Raw genomic sequence first — 16,779 nt, 5'->3', positions numbered from 1 at the left:
TTCTGATATTAGTTTTTTTCTCGCGAAAGCTTCACGCTAGTGTGCTGATGTTAGTTTTCATTAATTATTTGTAGAATTTTTCATAAATTAGAATGTTAAATTGTGAGACAATCTATAGATATTAGTATCCAATTTTCTCAATAATTCTTCTATAATCTTGAGTAATAAAAGAAAGTTTAAAAATTGTTCGTAATCAAAAAAATATAAATTAGATTATAAGATTTTGCGAAATTATTAGACTCGTAAGTATATATTTTCGTTAATGAGGGTAGTTTCAGATCCTTGGATTGTAAATAAGTAGCTAGACATAGACAATGAGAGGAATGTCGAGTTTCAATGTTAACATTCAAGATTGTTTCTGAACAAATTTTATTCCTGAATAAAGTAAATTATGGAAACGACTGTCTTTTAATTTAATTATATCTATTATAATTATAATCAGCAGATAATTAATAACTCATGTGAGACATGATAGTTTTGACTGGTAATTGATGTATCTCACCCATTTATTTTTAAAATAATGACATTTTTTTTTTTTGAATGTATCAAACTTTATATTACGGTATTACAAAAATATCTAGCTTAGGTTAGGTTTTATTTATAATATGTAAAAAAATAAATAATAATAAATGAATAAAAAAATAAAACCTAACCTATATTGACGCCTTTTTTTGGCTACGTTGGTGTTGTTAAATAAGTATTATCTGATGTTAATTAAATAAATATTGTTTTGTAATTTATAACAGGTCTTATGTACCCTAAGTGCCAATATGTTCTTATTATATTCTGGCCCACTTATGTGATTAAGTAACAGACATCAAAACTTTCACTTATTATTACTAGGATTCATTTATATGTACCAAATACACTAATTGCTGCGAATGTGGTGTAATTGAAGACATTTATTATATTTTGCTGGACTGTGTTTGGAGCGAGTCACTTAGACAGGATATTTATCAGCATATTAAAATTTTCTTAACTATTGTGCAATGTATAAGTTTTCTAGCTTTTCCTGACAGTAATGAAGCAAATTTAAGAAAATAAAAATGTAATAAGTAACATGTAACTAACAGAGCGACATAGTTGCAAATGGTGACTGAGGTCTTTAAACAAAATATCCATACTTTAAGTAATTAAGGACATAATGGCTTTCAAGATTTTTGGTTCAAATATTTTTTTTGTCATAATTTAAGTTTACAACATTGTATTCTATTCCTATTGAGATTTACCATGCCAAATACCGCTCTTTGTACTTGGACATCATAGCACGATAGGTGAAAAGTCCTATGAAAATAATTAAAAAATAAAACCTTAATATAGTCATCATTAACATTTATATACTATACAGATTGACCTGGTCAGGCTAAATATAAAGACTAATCATTTTTAGTAATTTTGTATAAGATCTAATAAATTTTAAATAACATAAATGTTGGTTACTTAAAAAGTCGGTACATATTATTTGCCCTTGCTTGCCACTTATTGTTCACAAACATTGATTTATATATAAATCCTTTTTAATATTTTACATTACATTAGTAGCCTGTAAATTTCCCACTGCTGGGCTAAGGCTTCCTTTCCCGTTGGGGAGAAGGTTTGGAGCATATTACACCACGCTGCTCCAATGCTGGTTGGTGGAATGCACATGTGGCAGAACTTGGTTGAAATTAGACACATACAGGTTTCCACACGTTGTTTTCCTTCACCGCCGAGCACGAGATTACTTATAAACACAAAGTGTAACCTACCTGGTTTGAACCCGAAATCATCGGTTAAGATGCACACGTTCTAACCACTGCACCATCTCGGTTCATTAATATTGATAAATGTTTAATGCGAATATTTGTTACTTTAAAAGGAAACAAAATTTCAAAAAACATTATTTATTAACTAGATCCTTAAATACAAAACTCTTTATCACCATAAGTCAATAAAAATAAGAACTCAAATACAATGTTTGTATCACATCATTCATCTTCAACCATTTCCACGTCTTCCCCTTCATCTTTCTTCTTTCCGGAAGCCAATTTCTTTGCTGACACAGCCTGTTTGTATAGTTCTAAAGCGTCTCGTAGAGAATCCACAAACCTATCGAATTCTATATCTGACATGGCTTCTAGAACATCTTGACCAGTTAATGCCTTGCGTTTATTGTTTTTTACGATATTTGTAGCTGCTGAAGTGACATATAAGACGAAAACTGATGCCGCCTTCGCGAGACCAGTACGCGCTTCTTTTGATATAGAAACTCCATCCGGTAAGGCCTCTTTTACGATTCTGGTAACAACTGTTAGTGGGAGATTGAGGTCTTCTAACTTTTCGGCCATTGTAAATGATTAATTATTATTAAAATATGTTTAAACTATTTACAACATGCTACAATTAATAACCGCCAAAAGCACTTTTGTTATTGTAAGTGTCATCCGCTACCCATCTGCCTATGACATTGACATTTGTAATTTTTTAAATTCCTATATAAGTAAAGGCAAAACTACAAACAAACTCATCCAGTATGGAGAAGGATGAAAACCATTTCAGAAATTTTACCTACACATAAAAAAAAAAATTACGACGACCTCCGTGGTCGGGTAGTGTATACACCGGTTTTTATGGGCACGCCACTCCGAGGTCTCGGGTCTCGGGCCGAGTCGATGTAGAAAAAGTTCATTACTTTTCTATGTTGTCTTAAGTCTCGGTGTTTGTGGTACCGTCGTTACATCTGATTTTCCATAAAAGAAGTGCTTTAGCTACTTACATTGGGATCAGAGTAAGTCAATGTATGTGATGTTGTCCCATATTTATTTATTTACCAAATAAAAAATACACTCAAACAGGCTAATAATATGGGAAAATGACAGTTTAATTTTACCAACGAGAATAATCAAATTACACATTTTGATTTGTTAGTTTTTATTATTTTAAGTTGTTATTAATATTCGACATTTCTGAATGGAGACATCTCTAGGTAATATAACAAATTATGGATCAACACATTTAGGGTTGTAACCTATAATGTCTTTGCCCCTGTTTGTGCCCTCTTCACTAATTTCCTCGCTATGTTTTCATTGGATTCGTTGTAATATAAGAAGTTTATAATTTTATGCGATATTGTACGACTACATGGGAAACACTTCCGTGATTATATCAAATCAAATTATATCTCTTTTCGTCACACAGATGATGAGAATGACTATCAAGTAATCAATCACTTTTTCTTATGTACAATACTTGTGTTGCCACGTCTCTCTCTTGTTATTCTTTAGAAAATTAGATTCTAGATATTCTCGAAATTTTTGGCGTTTTTTAATAGGAAATCGTAATTTGAGACCCATGAGTTTCTGAGTTCATACCTTCTTGTTACCGACTCTATATATTATGTCCTTTAAAAGTTTTCATAGTAAAAAAATGTCAACATTATTTTACTATTAAAACTTTTTTTCTTAAAATGTGCTTTTAAAAACATAGATTATTTTGTGTTTGTAGCTCTTCGATTCCAATTTTTTGTTAATATAATGAAAATGAAATGATAAGAATTTCTAGACAAAGCACTTTTACATGACGATAAACAAAAACACAAACAATACTAAACTTAAAAAATAAATAAAAAGTAAAAATAAGCTAAAGTTAAGGATAAATAAATACTTAATTTTTAATGTTTTTCGGAAGGATGACAAGAAAATACCGTCAAATGTATGCTGCAAACTACGAAACTTAAGTTTTTTTTATCATATGGGTGGCAAACGAGCTGTAGGAACCTCACCTCAGGATCCCCCGATGGTAAGCGACCACCTCCCATGGACATCTTCAACAACGAGGGCCTTGCAGCTGCGTTGGCGGTCTTTAAGAAATGTACCTTTTTTCTGAAATTGCTGTTGTTCATTTTTGAGACATCTAGGTGGTTCGGATGGAACTTCGTATTTTGACACGATTTCGTAAGGAGATTCAGCAGCCGGGATTAATCCAAACAATTTCTCGGAAAATTCCCCATGAAAAATGCCGTAGAAGATGCAGAGTGTCCAACACATCTATGCAAAGCCAAAGGATGAAGTAGGCTAGAAAGGGCTCGATCGTCGTTAATTCGAGCCACTCTGTGTTGAATACGGTAAAATGGAAGAAACTGGTACTGGGCAGCTTCCGGCCAGAGGTGAGAGCAGTACTCCATTTGCGGCCGAATTAACGACTTGTACAGTTTTAGGCGATGGGTCGACGTGCAGCACCGTCTTGCCTTGCTGAGCACCAAGCTTATTAGATGCCAATTTGACTTTACCTTCAAATTGACCGCGGAACTGGACGAGGTTCGAAACATCAACGACAAGTATTTCGTATTTTAGCTGTGGCAGCAGTGGTCGTTATGTCCCTTGAATAATTAGGTTACACAAACTGTAGCTACTACCTACTTTTAGACTTTATTTATTCACATCTGTATTTTAAGTTTATTTTTATTAAATTAATAAAATTTAAATTTTTCTTTATATATGATAAACATTTAATTTATTCTAAATAGCCGAGTTGACCCAGTGGGTAAAACGCGTGCATCTGATTATTGTAGATTAAAACCCAGGCAAGCACTACTGAACTTCCATGTGCCTAATATGTATTTATATTCCAATGTAACCTGCGTTGGATTAGCGTGATGGAACAGCTATCTTCTCCTTAAAGGGAGAGGAGACCTCAGTCCAGCGGCGGGAAATTTACATGCTGTTAGATTACTTTACTTTACTTTGAAGTAAAAATATCTACGGCAAAAGTTCCAACGTTATTCCAATCAGATAATAAATGAAGATTATACATAATAATTATAAATCCTTAAAAATCCTATTTGCTAACTACTATATATAAATAATCCATTTGAATGTTATTGTAACCAATAATTTACTGTATTTTTTTTAATACCGTACTCTGTAATGAATAATACATATTTTTATTTCATAAAATATATCTTTTTACTATAAAAATAGGTCACTGACCTGCTAATCAGAAAAAAACAAATTTTGATCGTGCTTATGAAACGTAATAACGGTTTAATTTAACGAGATCGTGAAATTAGTAAAACATCATACTGCTCGGAGCATATCGCATCTTTTAAATATTCACATAATGAAATAAATTAAGGTTTTAATATTCACAGCTGTGAAGCAGTCTTTACATTGCGCAAACTCAACAACCGCGCCATTTTGAACTTAAGTTATGTACTTATGTCAGTGCGGCACAAGTTGCGTAGGGAGAGGACGTTATTGCGCGCGTTTTATCGATCCTGTCATAAATTTGACGTTGTGTTATTGTGGTGTTTTTTTTTCGAAAACATGACTAATAGTACAAAGTCTTAACATAAAATACGCGATCTAGTATAATATCTGTGGTTTAAATTTGTTTTGATTTAAAGAAAAGGTTTTGGTTTATTGAAACTCGTGTTGCGATAATTGTTAGTGATTCGTGTTTTGGACGTTAAGTGAGGTAAGATTTTATAAATAAATGTATACGTATTAGCAAACTTAATAAATGAGTAAAAACGATTCAATGTGTACAAATTTAACACATTGAATGTTATAAAAAGTAACCCATAGTAACGTCCCCGTAAACAAATATGTAAATTAATATGTGTTTTTCAATCAGTATTTATGTAAATGCGTTATCATTATGTTACTCGTAAAATTTATGTCGATAATCGGACGTGAAAATTTAATTCAAGTGAATTCTACTAAAATTCCTTTACGCATGATTGTGAATTGTGATGTTAATACACTTTATTTACATTTTAATTATTTCAATTTGTAATTGTGGATGATAAAGCTATTTTCCAGACATGTTATTAAACGTATAGAAAAAAAAACTATTATGATTCGATTTAAAAAACATTTAATTAAAATTAGTTAATGCATAAATATTTAGTGTTGATAAATGATATAATAATTATTCCTTAATTTAATTTTTCTTATACCTTCGTTAATTAAATGTGTAATGAGATAAGATTTAACTATCTTTTTTATTAATAAATTAGATTAATATTTGTAATAATTATTCAAAAAAAGATTTTTTACTGCGGTAGTTTTGTAATATTTTTTTTTAAACAATATTCTGCATTTGTCCTCGGCTGCGCCAAGGCGACAATTTAAGGGAGCACCAATTATCAAAATAGAAAATAAAGAGGGAATTTACCAATAGTAATGTTTTCTCTCTTTTAAAAAATATATATTTGGTTATGGCAGATTTTAAATTATTATTTTCAAATTACGGAGCGACGGGTTGACTGCCTGTCAAATTTTTGTCTCATCTAGGAAGTCCGAAATAAGGAAGACGCTCATAAAAAAAAACATAATAAAGAGTTACGCTACCTATAATTAAAGAGAGTTTATCTATTTTTGTTAATAACTGGTACCCCTGTCGAAAAGGAATTAGGCTAAGTGTTAAACGTCCATTATTTTACCGCTAACTATTTTTTACCGTAAAAATATTATTTTATGGTAAAAAAAAACGACAAAAAACATTTTAACGATTATTACGGTAATCGGTATTTTATGAAAAATTTAACAATTATGTACACAGAGGTAAAGAGTTACACACAAAGTTACAACAAGCACTTATTAATAAAATTTAAATTAAAAGTAAATTGTTTACGTATAATATACAATAAATATGAAAATTTAAAAAAAATATTACACAATAAAATATTAGAAATTATATTAATATATCTTTAGAGAAAATACATTGAAAGCTCAAATGGTAAAAGGGGTCATTAGATATCCAATATGGCGGATGACAAACGACTATTATATCGATTGCGGTAAAGGGTATATTATTTATTATATAAATACCTATAGGTTAATAATATATAAAAAAACGCATTCGACGTCTGTCTTATAAATGGATAAGACAGACGTAAAATATCTTCGGATCAGAAACGTTTCGTCTTGAAACATTACGCGTTACAAGTTATCAGATTCGATTTATGAAACTTTACTCACGCCTTTCAAGGAAGTTTTCTCTTCTGACGGTATTTTTGTGGGCTTAAACCGCAGTATCAAATGCCATAAGACGGAAAAAGGGATTCCTTTCAATAAAAATATCGATGATCTAAAAATAAATTTGTATCAATGTTACGTGCCAAATTTACAAGTATTGAATACAGATAAAAAAAAGATTGCGTACTTAAATGCGTATTTAAATTATAGCGGCAAAAAAATTGAATGTTCGGTTATCTTTTTTTATTTTCGAACAGAGGGCACAGATGTTATTTTTGTGAATATGACGTGAACAGAAGTCTGGAAAAATTTATATTGAAAAAATCTAATATGTTTTGAAGGCATATATAATATAGTATTAAAACATTTTGTTTCCATATCCCAGTTACAAGAGAGCTCGTATGTCACCGAAACAGGTAAAACAGGATTCTTACTGAGTATTTATAGGGCTGTCAGTTAATAATTATCTAATAAATTAATATATTTAAATTAATTTTAAATGTTTCTTAAGTGATCACGTTACGTTTGAATTGTTATTACATTCAATGATGTTATGTATTTGTACAAAAATATTGATTTAAGAAATTGATAAAGAATTTAACTGTTTCGAATTTCGAAATCAATAAATTAAAATAAATTTCCAAATGTTTGGAAGGACCAAAAATATAGTTTTTGAGCAATGATTTAAATTGTCATTTCTAGACTAAATTTCTAAATGTATCTTTATAGAATGATCAGTATAATAATGTCTAATGGACGAAATAGTCCTGTTTAAATAATGGATTATTAATTTTTCATTAATTAGTGGTCTAAAGACATGCCTATTATGCGCTAAGGGAGTAGTAGCCTAGCCTGGTTGAAACTTTAATCTAATGTATATATATTAAGCCCTTATTTCATTGCGCCGCCAATAAGTAACGGACAATTCAATGAATAAATAATTTATTCAAGTGACAGCCCTATTCACACCCAACATTGACATAACGATTAAAAATCATTAAACAAAAAATGTAATTGCTTCTGATGAAATTCGACCTCGTGGATACATATGAGGTCAATGGGTATGCCTTTAAAACCCACCCTTCACTTTCAAAGAGTACTTTGAGTGTGAACAAGTTATATTGTACGAGTGACTTCTTTTATTGACTAAGATTATAAAGCCAGTTTGAGTAGAATGTCTGAGTTTTTTAAAATTTATTTTAGGTTTGCAGAATAGTAAATTGACTAACTGATACGTGAGCACTACCATCCATAGACAATGGCACATGTAAGAAATATTAACCATCCTTTATATCGTCACTAACCTCGGAAATTAAGAAAAGTCTTGCGCCTGTAATTACACTGGCTCACTCACCTTTAAAACTGGATCATAATAATACTATGTGTTGCCATTTGGCGGTACATATGAGCTGTGGGTGGTACCGAAGACGGGCTTATATGAATATAGGGCCGAGCACTACCAAGTAGTTATCAGTACACAAAATACAATAATGACTTTGGATAGTATTCCCCTAAATTTGACATTACGTCTAAAATATTTAGACATAAAACAAAAAATAATTAACAGAAAAATAAATAAAATGGTATAGTAATCTATCTATATGTATTGTCAAAGTAGAATGAACATGAAAGTCTGTTAGTTTAAGTACTTTATTTCTAAGGTTATTATTATTTAATTTATATTACACAAATAATATCCACCTACACATTTTTAAATGAACTGTTTCAAATCATTTCATATCGCAAAATGTAAACCGCATTTTTTATTTACGGAAAACGCATAACATTATTATGCCATTGGCAAAGAATTCAAAAACTTTTTTTTTTTCATGTTAAAATATTTAAAAAAATATTCGTATGTTTTTATATTTCTTTTATTTGGAAAGACATCTTGTATTTAAATTCGATTTTTAAAAATATCTAGAAACGCTTTCTCACGAATTTTTCGATGTAAAATTAGCTTATACCACTTAAAATTATTATTTATCTGTAGTATTGAACACTTAAAACATTTCGAATCGATCGAATAGGAAAGTCCCGGGCAAAGTGTAGTAAGATATGACAACTTGACCTACTTACACGTAAAACGCTTTCCCACGAAGATTTCTAACAATGAAACGAAGCTCCCTTTTTTCTTACAAAATGAAAGAGAAATGTATTATTTAATAATGACAGTACCTGTGTGTAGAAATAAATGTATGAATAGTTGAGTCATTTTATATATGGTTGAGTCATTGGTCGGCTTGCTGATGTTTTGACTGGAAGCGATTCAAAAAATATCCGTTTGTTGTTTTGTTTATTATAAATTAATTTGGAACGTCCAATTTGGAATGAGTTCGATTTTTAAAATATCAACTTATTGAAAAATCTACGCGTATAACTTTTTTGTGAAATTTAATTTTCTAGCAGTGGTTCTAATTTATAAAATTTTAATTTAAAAAGTTTTATTTAAAGTGGTTTAAAAAGCACGTCTCAAATAGTTTGAGTAAAAATAACAATATTGACATTTAACTTATCTCAGCCACAATGAAGAGTTGATTAAGTCATCGTATTAAATACGAAAGTCTTGTTTATAAAAAAAAAAAAAACTGATAACCCTCTGACCGTTTACATCGGTCAGTCTCTACGGAGTCTAGCTAATTGCGTCCGAGATATTGTACTGCACAAGTGTGTGCCCACCATTATGTGCACTCTATAACCTCTCACTCATGATTAGTTGGGCCTGAAAGCGTTCAGGCGCAGTACCATCGGCCTTGAGAACTGTAGCTGTATAAACCTATGTATATAATGCTGTAAAAACTACAGCTAAAGTTATGTTATTTCTGAGGGCGTTAAATAAGTTCATCACAATATCCAGGCGCACTCGGATATTTTCTTTTTGACTTGATTTAATCGTGACAAAATTACAGTAACGAAATGAATCAATACAACCATGGACTGTATACGAATAATTAAAGTTAAAACTCCAATGGCTTAAATTGTGTGAAATAAAACTACCTATAACAATTAAGCGAGTTCCAATTAGTCTGCTAAATCGGATTGCCACAGAGTAAAAATGTCAGTTAGTATACCACAGTGCAAAAGTATTTTTGTAATAATTAATCATTGTTTTCTAATTTAATTTATGTATTACTGTATACGATAATCGAACATGCTAATTAGGAGTCCGTATACGATAACCATTGAGTCATTGAGGTCATGATATCATCGCTAATAACTAACGAACAATGAAATTAATGAGATTCTATGTGAGAATTTATTTCCATTGAGAACTATGGAGTTTAGAGGTAAGGAGAACTTAGTTTTTAAAAATGTCCCTCAAAATATATTTTGCATTTAGATGGCACAGCTGGAGCTATAGGGTGAAAGAAAGAACCCGCTAGTACTCGGTATATTAAAAAAGAAATTAGACAGAGACAGTATGAACTTTCTCTCCTTATTCCGGTCTATCTTTATTTCAAAAGAAACTATTTTCAAATTATTCTGTAAATCAAAATTAAATTCAAATAATAAACGCATAAATGCTAATTTGATGTACACAGTAGTGGCATTTTATACACTTCAATAGACTTACTTCGGTACTCCAACACTACACAAATATAGAAAAAAATTAATAAGACCGTGAACGATGCGAGAGTGTAAACAGTATTTTTCGTTGAATCGCAACTCCTCTGGGCGAAAACCAAGGGTCACTCCTGTCAGGGAACACGATTGTTATATGTTTTCAGAAGCGTTTTGGAACTTTAAGTTTAAGATCCAAGAGTTTTATTAGATTATATTCAAAGACTAAATCCATTATGGAAATAATTATTTAATATCACGTCACTCGGTTCATCGTTATGTCATCGTTAAAACCGGGTGGGGTGACAGCGGCTGTCAACGATGTCACTGCTAAATTATAGCGGAAGTTATGGACGTCTTTTGTAAGATCGGTAGGATTGGCAAGCTCGTATTAACTTGTCTCGTTTCTCACGACGTATTTCTTCCATATATATATTTATTCTTTTTTATTTAGCAAAGCAGGCATAAGTATTCCTTCCTTGGATCATGTACGGTATTTAAAATGTTACGACCTTTGTCAGTTATATAAAAAAAAACTTGCTATTATAATAAAATACATATACATGCTTTTGCTTATGTATTAAATAATATATACAATGAAATAAAATTGTTATTAAAGATCCCCGTGAATTTAAACGATACAAAAAAAATTAGTTAAAATGAAACCGTATTAGAAAGAGAAACAGGGAGATGTTTTCTGGAAGGGGCGTAGCGTTTTATTCTCTAATCCGCGTAAAAGAACTTTGTTCCAAAAAAAAAAAAGTTTACCTACATCCTATGTGCGTTGCTTAACCATAACCATTCAAGCGATTGAGATGAAAACTTGATGATTACGCACGCTGCTTGCCCGCGAAACTTCATGGCCCAAGATTCCTGAAGATCCAAGACCATGGCGAAAGTTTTATTTTTGTATATCGTTTTCCTTTGATATAAACCTTTTTTATTGAACCTTATTCAGTCCGTGCGAGGTCCCGACGGATAGTCATCTTTTTTATGATATAAGTAGGCGGACGAGCAAATAGGTCACCTGATGGTAAGTGGTCACCACCACCCATAGAAAATTGCTCTGTAAGAAATATTAACCATTCCTTACATCAATGTGCTTTAGGAACTCTAAGGTGTTATGTACCTGCGGTTAAAATCAAGTCACATATAAAAGTTAGAGTCACTGACAAGAAGTTGCTACCAAATCATATCTAAAGTTGGAGTATAACACTTGAATTAAATAAGGGCATAAGAGGCTATAATAAAGCGTGGAGTTAATGCTTGTTGACTTCCAGGCAGGAGACATAACATACATATATAATTGTATTTAACTAACATGACTGTGTTTCTTGCCAGTAGAATCTGCATTCCGAACCGGTGGTAACTTTACTTTAAATAGTTTGTTAAATGATGATTCAAAAGTGCTTGTAAAAGCCTACTTGAATAAAGTATATTTTGATTTGATAATAATAAACAATATAAAAATACCCTTGTGTATATAATTATTAAGAATCACTTACCCTTCGAAACTGAAACATATCAATACTATACATTTTATCGTTTCGCGGTTTCAGCGATGGCTAAAAATAACTACAGAGTGGGTGCCACTTAGCCAGACGAGCTTGCAAAAAGCCCGCGCTGAGGAAACAAACCATAAAGATTAAGTATTCAATATTTTGTTATCGATACCAAACACAGCCGGCTTATTTTGTAATCATTGTTTTATAGCACTTCTTGACCTTCTACGTTTTATACTTGTACTTCTATGCTAATAGTATGAAGCGAAAGTAACTCTGTCCGTTATGCTTTAAACTAATTCACTAAACGTAATCCCAAGGAAGGACATGGGCAACTTTTATTACTTACCCACTTACCTAAACTAGTTATAATATTTTTTTTTAGTAATACCTTGATTCGTGTCTATTGCTCTGTTCATAGTAGTTGAAAGGTCAAAGAAAAACCTGTTGTTTTTTTTTTTTTTTTACGAAAACAGTACAAGATACTAATAATTAAACAGGAACCTAAAGTTAGATCATTAAAAAAGAAATACATTAATAATTTCCAAAATTAACACATCCGTTTTTTTCTTTTTAAATTCATTGCAAAGATATACCTACGTATTTTATTTATATTTAAAGACTACCATCGACTCGGTTTGTAGATTCCATCGAAGACAACCGACAGGAAACTTGCTATTTTTTGCTAATTACATTGCAGAAATATGTTAATTAAGTGCTATAAAATTATCATTGTCATTCGGCATGAAAAATAACGAATATTGAATAGGTTTTCGTTTTTTTATCAGCTATATACAGTAGTTACTTTTACCGCCATTTTATTTACAGAGTTTATGTCAATCATTTGAAATGTAATTTATATAGGTACCTTGCTCGGAAATCAACAAATACGAACACGGTGCTTTTTATAATTGATATAATCGCGTTGTGATTAATATGCTTATTTATTTATATCATAAACAATATTCAAGTTATTTAATGACATTGACAGTTAACAAAATTATAAAATTGATGTATGCAAAGTCAAGGACAAAATTTGTCGGACAAGATAGAAAGAAATACAAATATTAATTAACGAAACATACCGACAACGTCGTCCTTGAACTTTGGCGTAACAGGATAGAGTGTTATTTTATGTTAAACAAAAACATTAGCCATGACCAAAACATATGTCATATACATTAATACTTCAAAATCGAGGTATTATATCAATTTTTTTTTTCGTATTGATTAATATTAAAAATAATTTTTTTTAATAATTTTAAAAATAGATGTCAGTGTTCATTACACATATATGTCATATTTTTTTTATAATTTTTAAGTGAATTATCCAATGAGAAATCAATTCAAATTAAATAAGACAAAACACATTTTTAAAATCGTAAACGTATATAAAAAAAGGCTTAATAAGTTCTATAAGAAAAAAAAAATAAGAAGTTGTTAGCGAGGGAAAAAAATTGTTTTTTTTTTTTATGTATCTCTCGAATTTAAAGCTAGGCTATCAACCTTTCGCGGCATTTGAGTTTTTTTGTGGTGACGCCATTTTGTCCAAAGTATGATGTCAGTATTACGTAACCGCGGGTTTGGCTCACTACATTATTATATTGCTAGGGTTTCGAATACTATAATATATACTTACTACTAATTAATTTAAGTACCTTCATACTTATTAATTATATGTATTAAATTAATATAATTTCTCAGTTTTTACTGATTGGACTATGAAATCGGTAAGTAAATCAAATGTGACGAGCGATGTGCGAGACCGCCATGCATATAGGGGCCACAAACATTATGTAAAGAACAGTAATTAATCACTAGAGAATTGTTATCATCAAGATGTGGTTATAGATAACAAATTTAATATTAAGTCCGTTGACTTTTCACGATCCTTACGTAATAAGATTAAAAAAATATTTAAATTTTAATTAGCTAGATTTCCATTTAATATAATTCAACTTCAGAGTTACGTTTTCCATTTAATATAACTGAAATTAATTATATGTACTATTGTGGCTAAGATCGATATCGAAATAAATTGACGGGCGCTGTGCGTTGCCGACGAAGTCACGGAGCAAAGGTGACGCGCCCCAACTAAAAAAAAAATTTGGGGAGTTCGCCAGGACACTGCTTGCGGGCGCTTGTTGAACTTGAGACGGAGCTACTGACAATCATAATACAGATTGTATTATTTAAAAAAATAACCATATCTATATACTTACTGTAAATAAGAACCTAACTTGACATTAACTTGGCTATTTTCAATAGACAATTCGGAATCAGTGGAATGTTTATTTGAATCTTTTTAAATCTGTAATATTCCGACTAATAAGAGGTTACTTAAATCAAGAATCTGCGATTATTTATGTGTCTATATAGACTGTCAAAGCTGAGCTCGTCGAATAAAATAGGCGCCACAGTTGGCGCACTAGTACAGTAGTATGACATTTGGTGAGTGTCAAGCGTAGCTGTCAGGCATTTTTTTTTTTTAGCATTAGCAGCCTGTAAATTTTCCCACTGCTGGGCTAAAGGCCTCCTTTCCCTTTGAGGAGAAGTTTTGGAGCATATTCCACCACGCTGCTCCAATGCGGGTTGGCGGAATACACATGTGGCAGAATTTCGTTGAAATTAGACACATGCAGGTTTCCTCACGATGTTTTCCTTCACCGCCGAGCACGAGATGAATTATAAACACAAATTAAGCACATGAAAATTCAGTGGTGCCTGCCTGGGTTTGAACCCGAAATCATCGGTTAAGATGCACGTGTTCTAACCACTGGGCCATCTCGTACGCCATCAGGCACACCAAGATAATAAAGTTGCTTCGTTTGCTTTAGTCCTTTTGTTTTTTTTTATTCTGGCTTTTATTTGTGCCAAGAGAGGGCAAAGATTATTTCGCCAATGTCACGTGCGATTTAGTTCTTTTGTAGCGTGAAAGTATCTAGATATATAAAAATATCTAAGTAAATAATATTTTAATTTTCGTACAAGAATATGAAATCTTGTGACCTCTTTTTAGTTTTATGAAATTTTGAAAAAGTAATAAAAACCGCTGCAAATGCGGTAATATTTCTCGACATCATAATTTGCGCATACATTTTACTACTGGCCATTATGATTTATGTTCTAGAATAGTGGTCGTTACTTTTATGTAGGTCCCGCCATTTTATAACTCCATAGATTTCCTTTTTTTTTTAATGCTTGAACTATTTTCGTTGGTGACAGCAGAAAAACCATCGTATTTATTGTGCTTTGCGATTTACCTAAATATATATACATATGTGTATAAATATTTCTTTGTATGCTTTTGCTTAATATATACAGATTAATAATATATTTTTTTATATATTATGACCATAAAAATTATTAAAGGAATGACTACTTACATTATATTAAATTTATATGGTTGCGGCATATTTTCATTGCTTAAGTAAAATTATTGAAATCATTCGGCTTATAAAAGAGAATAATAATATAATTATATTCATATGAGACATGCTATCAGCACAGATTACCAATATACGAGGCTATAAAAATAATATGACCAGAATAAAAAAATGCTATTCTATAACCAAAAATAGAATTGATTACGTAACATGACCTTAAATAAATTTTGTATACAAAAAAAAAATGTTGCCAGGCAAAAAATAATTTCATTTACCATAAAGCGTATAGATTGTGTAGGTACGTAAAATATTTTCGATGCATTTCAATGGCGTTATCTTGAGAGCTCTTATCATTCTCTTGATCCGTAACCTATAATACGCCTTTTTTGTATGAATCAGATTACAAAAAAAATGTCACATCGTTTTTGAATAAATATTACGTGTTCATACGTCGAACTAGAGAATAAATATATGAGTATATACGTATTGTTTTGTTTTAAATATAAAGGCAGTCTGGCAACTAGACCGCTTGATGATAAAAAAAAATAAACATCCCTTCCATCGTCACACATAGTTACACAAGATATCCACCATAAATTGCACATATTCCAAATAAACTTATATTTCCTTATTCTAATAGGATATTTGGTACTTGATACTTAGTTATTTTATTTAATAGTCCATAATAACATTTGTATTGACCCTGAACAAGCTACATACGTCTTTGTACAGTTAATCTTCTTCATAAAATACTTTTAGTACATCAGTGTTATGTTAAAAATAGTTTTTAAAACATTTTTTTTGTTTCATAAAGCATTTTTTTTAAGTTACATAATTAGTATATTTTTTCGACACACGCGCAATAGCTATAAATAAAAATTTTGTACCTACTTCAAACACGTTTGGATTGGATGAGTCGTGGCCTAGCCTACTTTATACATCAGTATTAAAAAAAAACTTTTAAGTATCTGTATATATCAACGATGTCAGCTGGAGTCAGCCGGAGTCTGGACGTTGAAAGTGTACTGTGTGTGCGTCCTGCGCTTGAACCTTTCCGGTCGTGTCGGATTTGCCGTCAAATCGGATTATCAGAATGACGAAATAGAGTGCTATGGTGTTTAGGTACTCACTAGCGCGTTATGTCCGGTATAGTTTTTATTTATGATATAGGTAAATGGGCCACCTTATAGTAAGTGTTCACTAACGCCCATAGACAAGAAGTTTGTTTCTATTTCATATGTAACTAGCTATGCGAGGTAATATCCCCCCTGAAATTGAAATTGCTTAGAGATGCTTATCTTATAAAATAAACTATACGTCAAACTCAAACTCAAATTCTTTTATTCAATATAGAAGCATTACACTTACTTA

General features: G+C 31.1%; 2 protein-coding genes across 12 annotated transcripts in view; one reads left to right on the top strand and one right to left on the bottom strand.

The window, feature by feature from the left end:
- Positions 1–1,867: 1,867 nt before the first annotated feature.
- On the bottom strand, positions 1,868–2,419 carry LOC125074015 (DNA polymerase epsilon subunit 3). The gene has a single exon (XM_047685182.1). The coding sequence runs from the start codon at positions 2,325–2,327 to the stop codon at positions 1,968–1,970; it is 360 nt and encodes a 119-aa protein (XP_047541138.1). The 5' UTR covers positions 2,328–2,419; the 3' UTR covers positions 1,868–1,967.
- A 2,828-nt stretch (positions 2,420–5,247) lies between these two features.
- LOC125074076 overlaps positions 5,248–16,779 on the top strand; it is a 77,715-nt gene continuing 66,183 nt past the window's right edge. For 4 of the 11 annotated variants that reach the window (XM_047685313.1, XM_047685310.1, XM_047685314.1 and 1 more), the window contains exon 1: positions 5,248–5,454. The gene's annotated coding sequence lies outside the window, so the exon portion shown is untranslated. The remainder of the gene's footprint in view (positions 5,455–16,779) is intronic. The other 7 variants (XR_007120086.1, XR_007120087.1, XM_047685312.1 and 4 more) reach the window with 5 other exon arrangements.

Source organism: Vanessa atalanta, chromosome 26 (genome assembly GCF_905147765.1).
Source record: "Vanessa atalanta chromosome 26, ilVanAtal1.2, whole genome shotgun sequence".
Taxonomy (NCBI): domain Eukaryota; kingdom Metazoa; phylum Arthropoda; class Insecta; order Lepidoptera; family Nymphalidae; genus Vanessa; species Vanessa atalanta.
The sequence above is the reverse complement of the archived record's forward strand: the minus strand, read 5'-3'. Positions and strand labels throughout refer to the sequence as shown.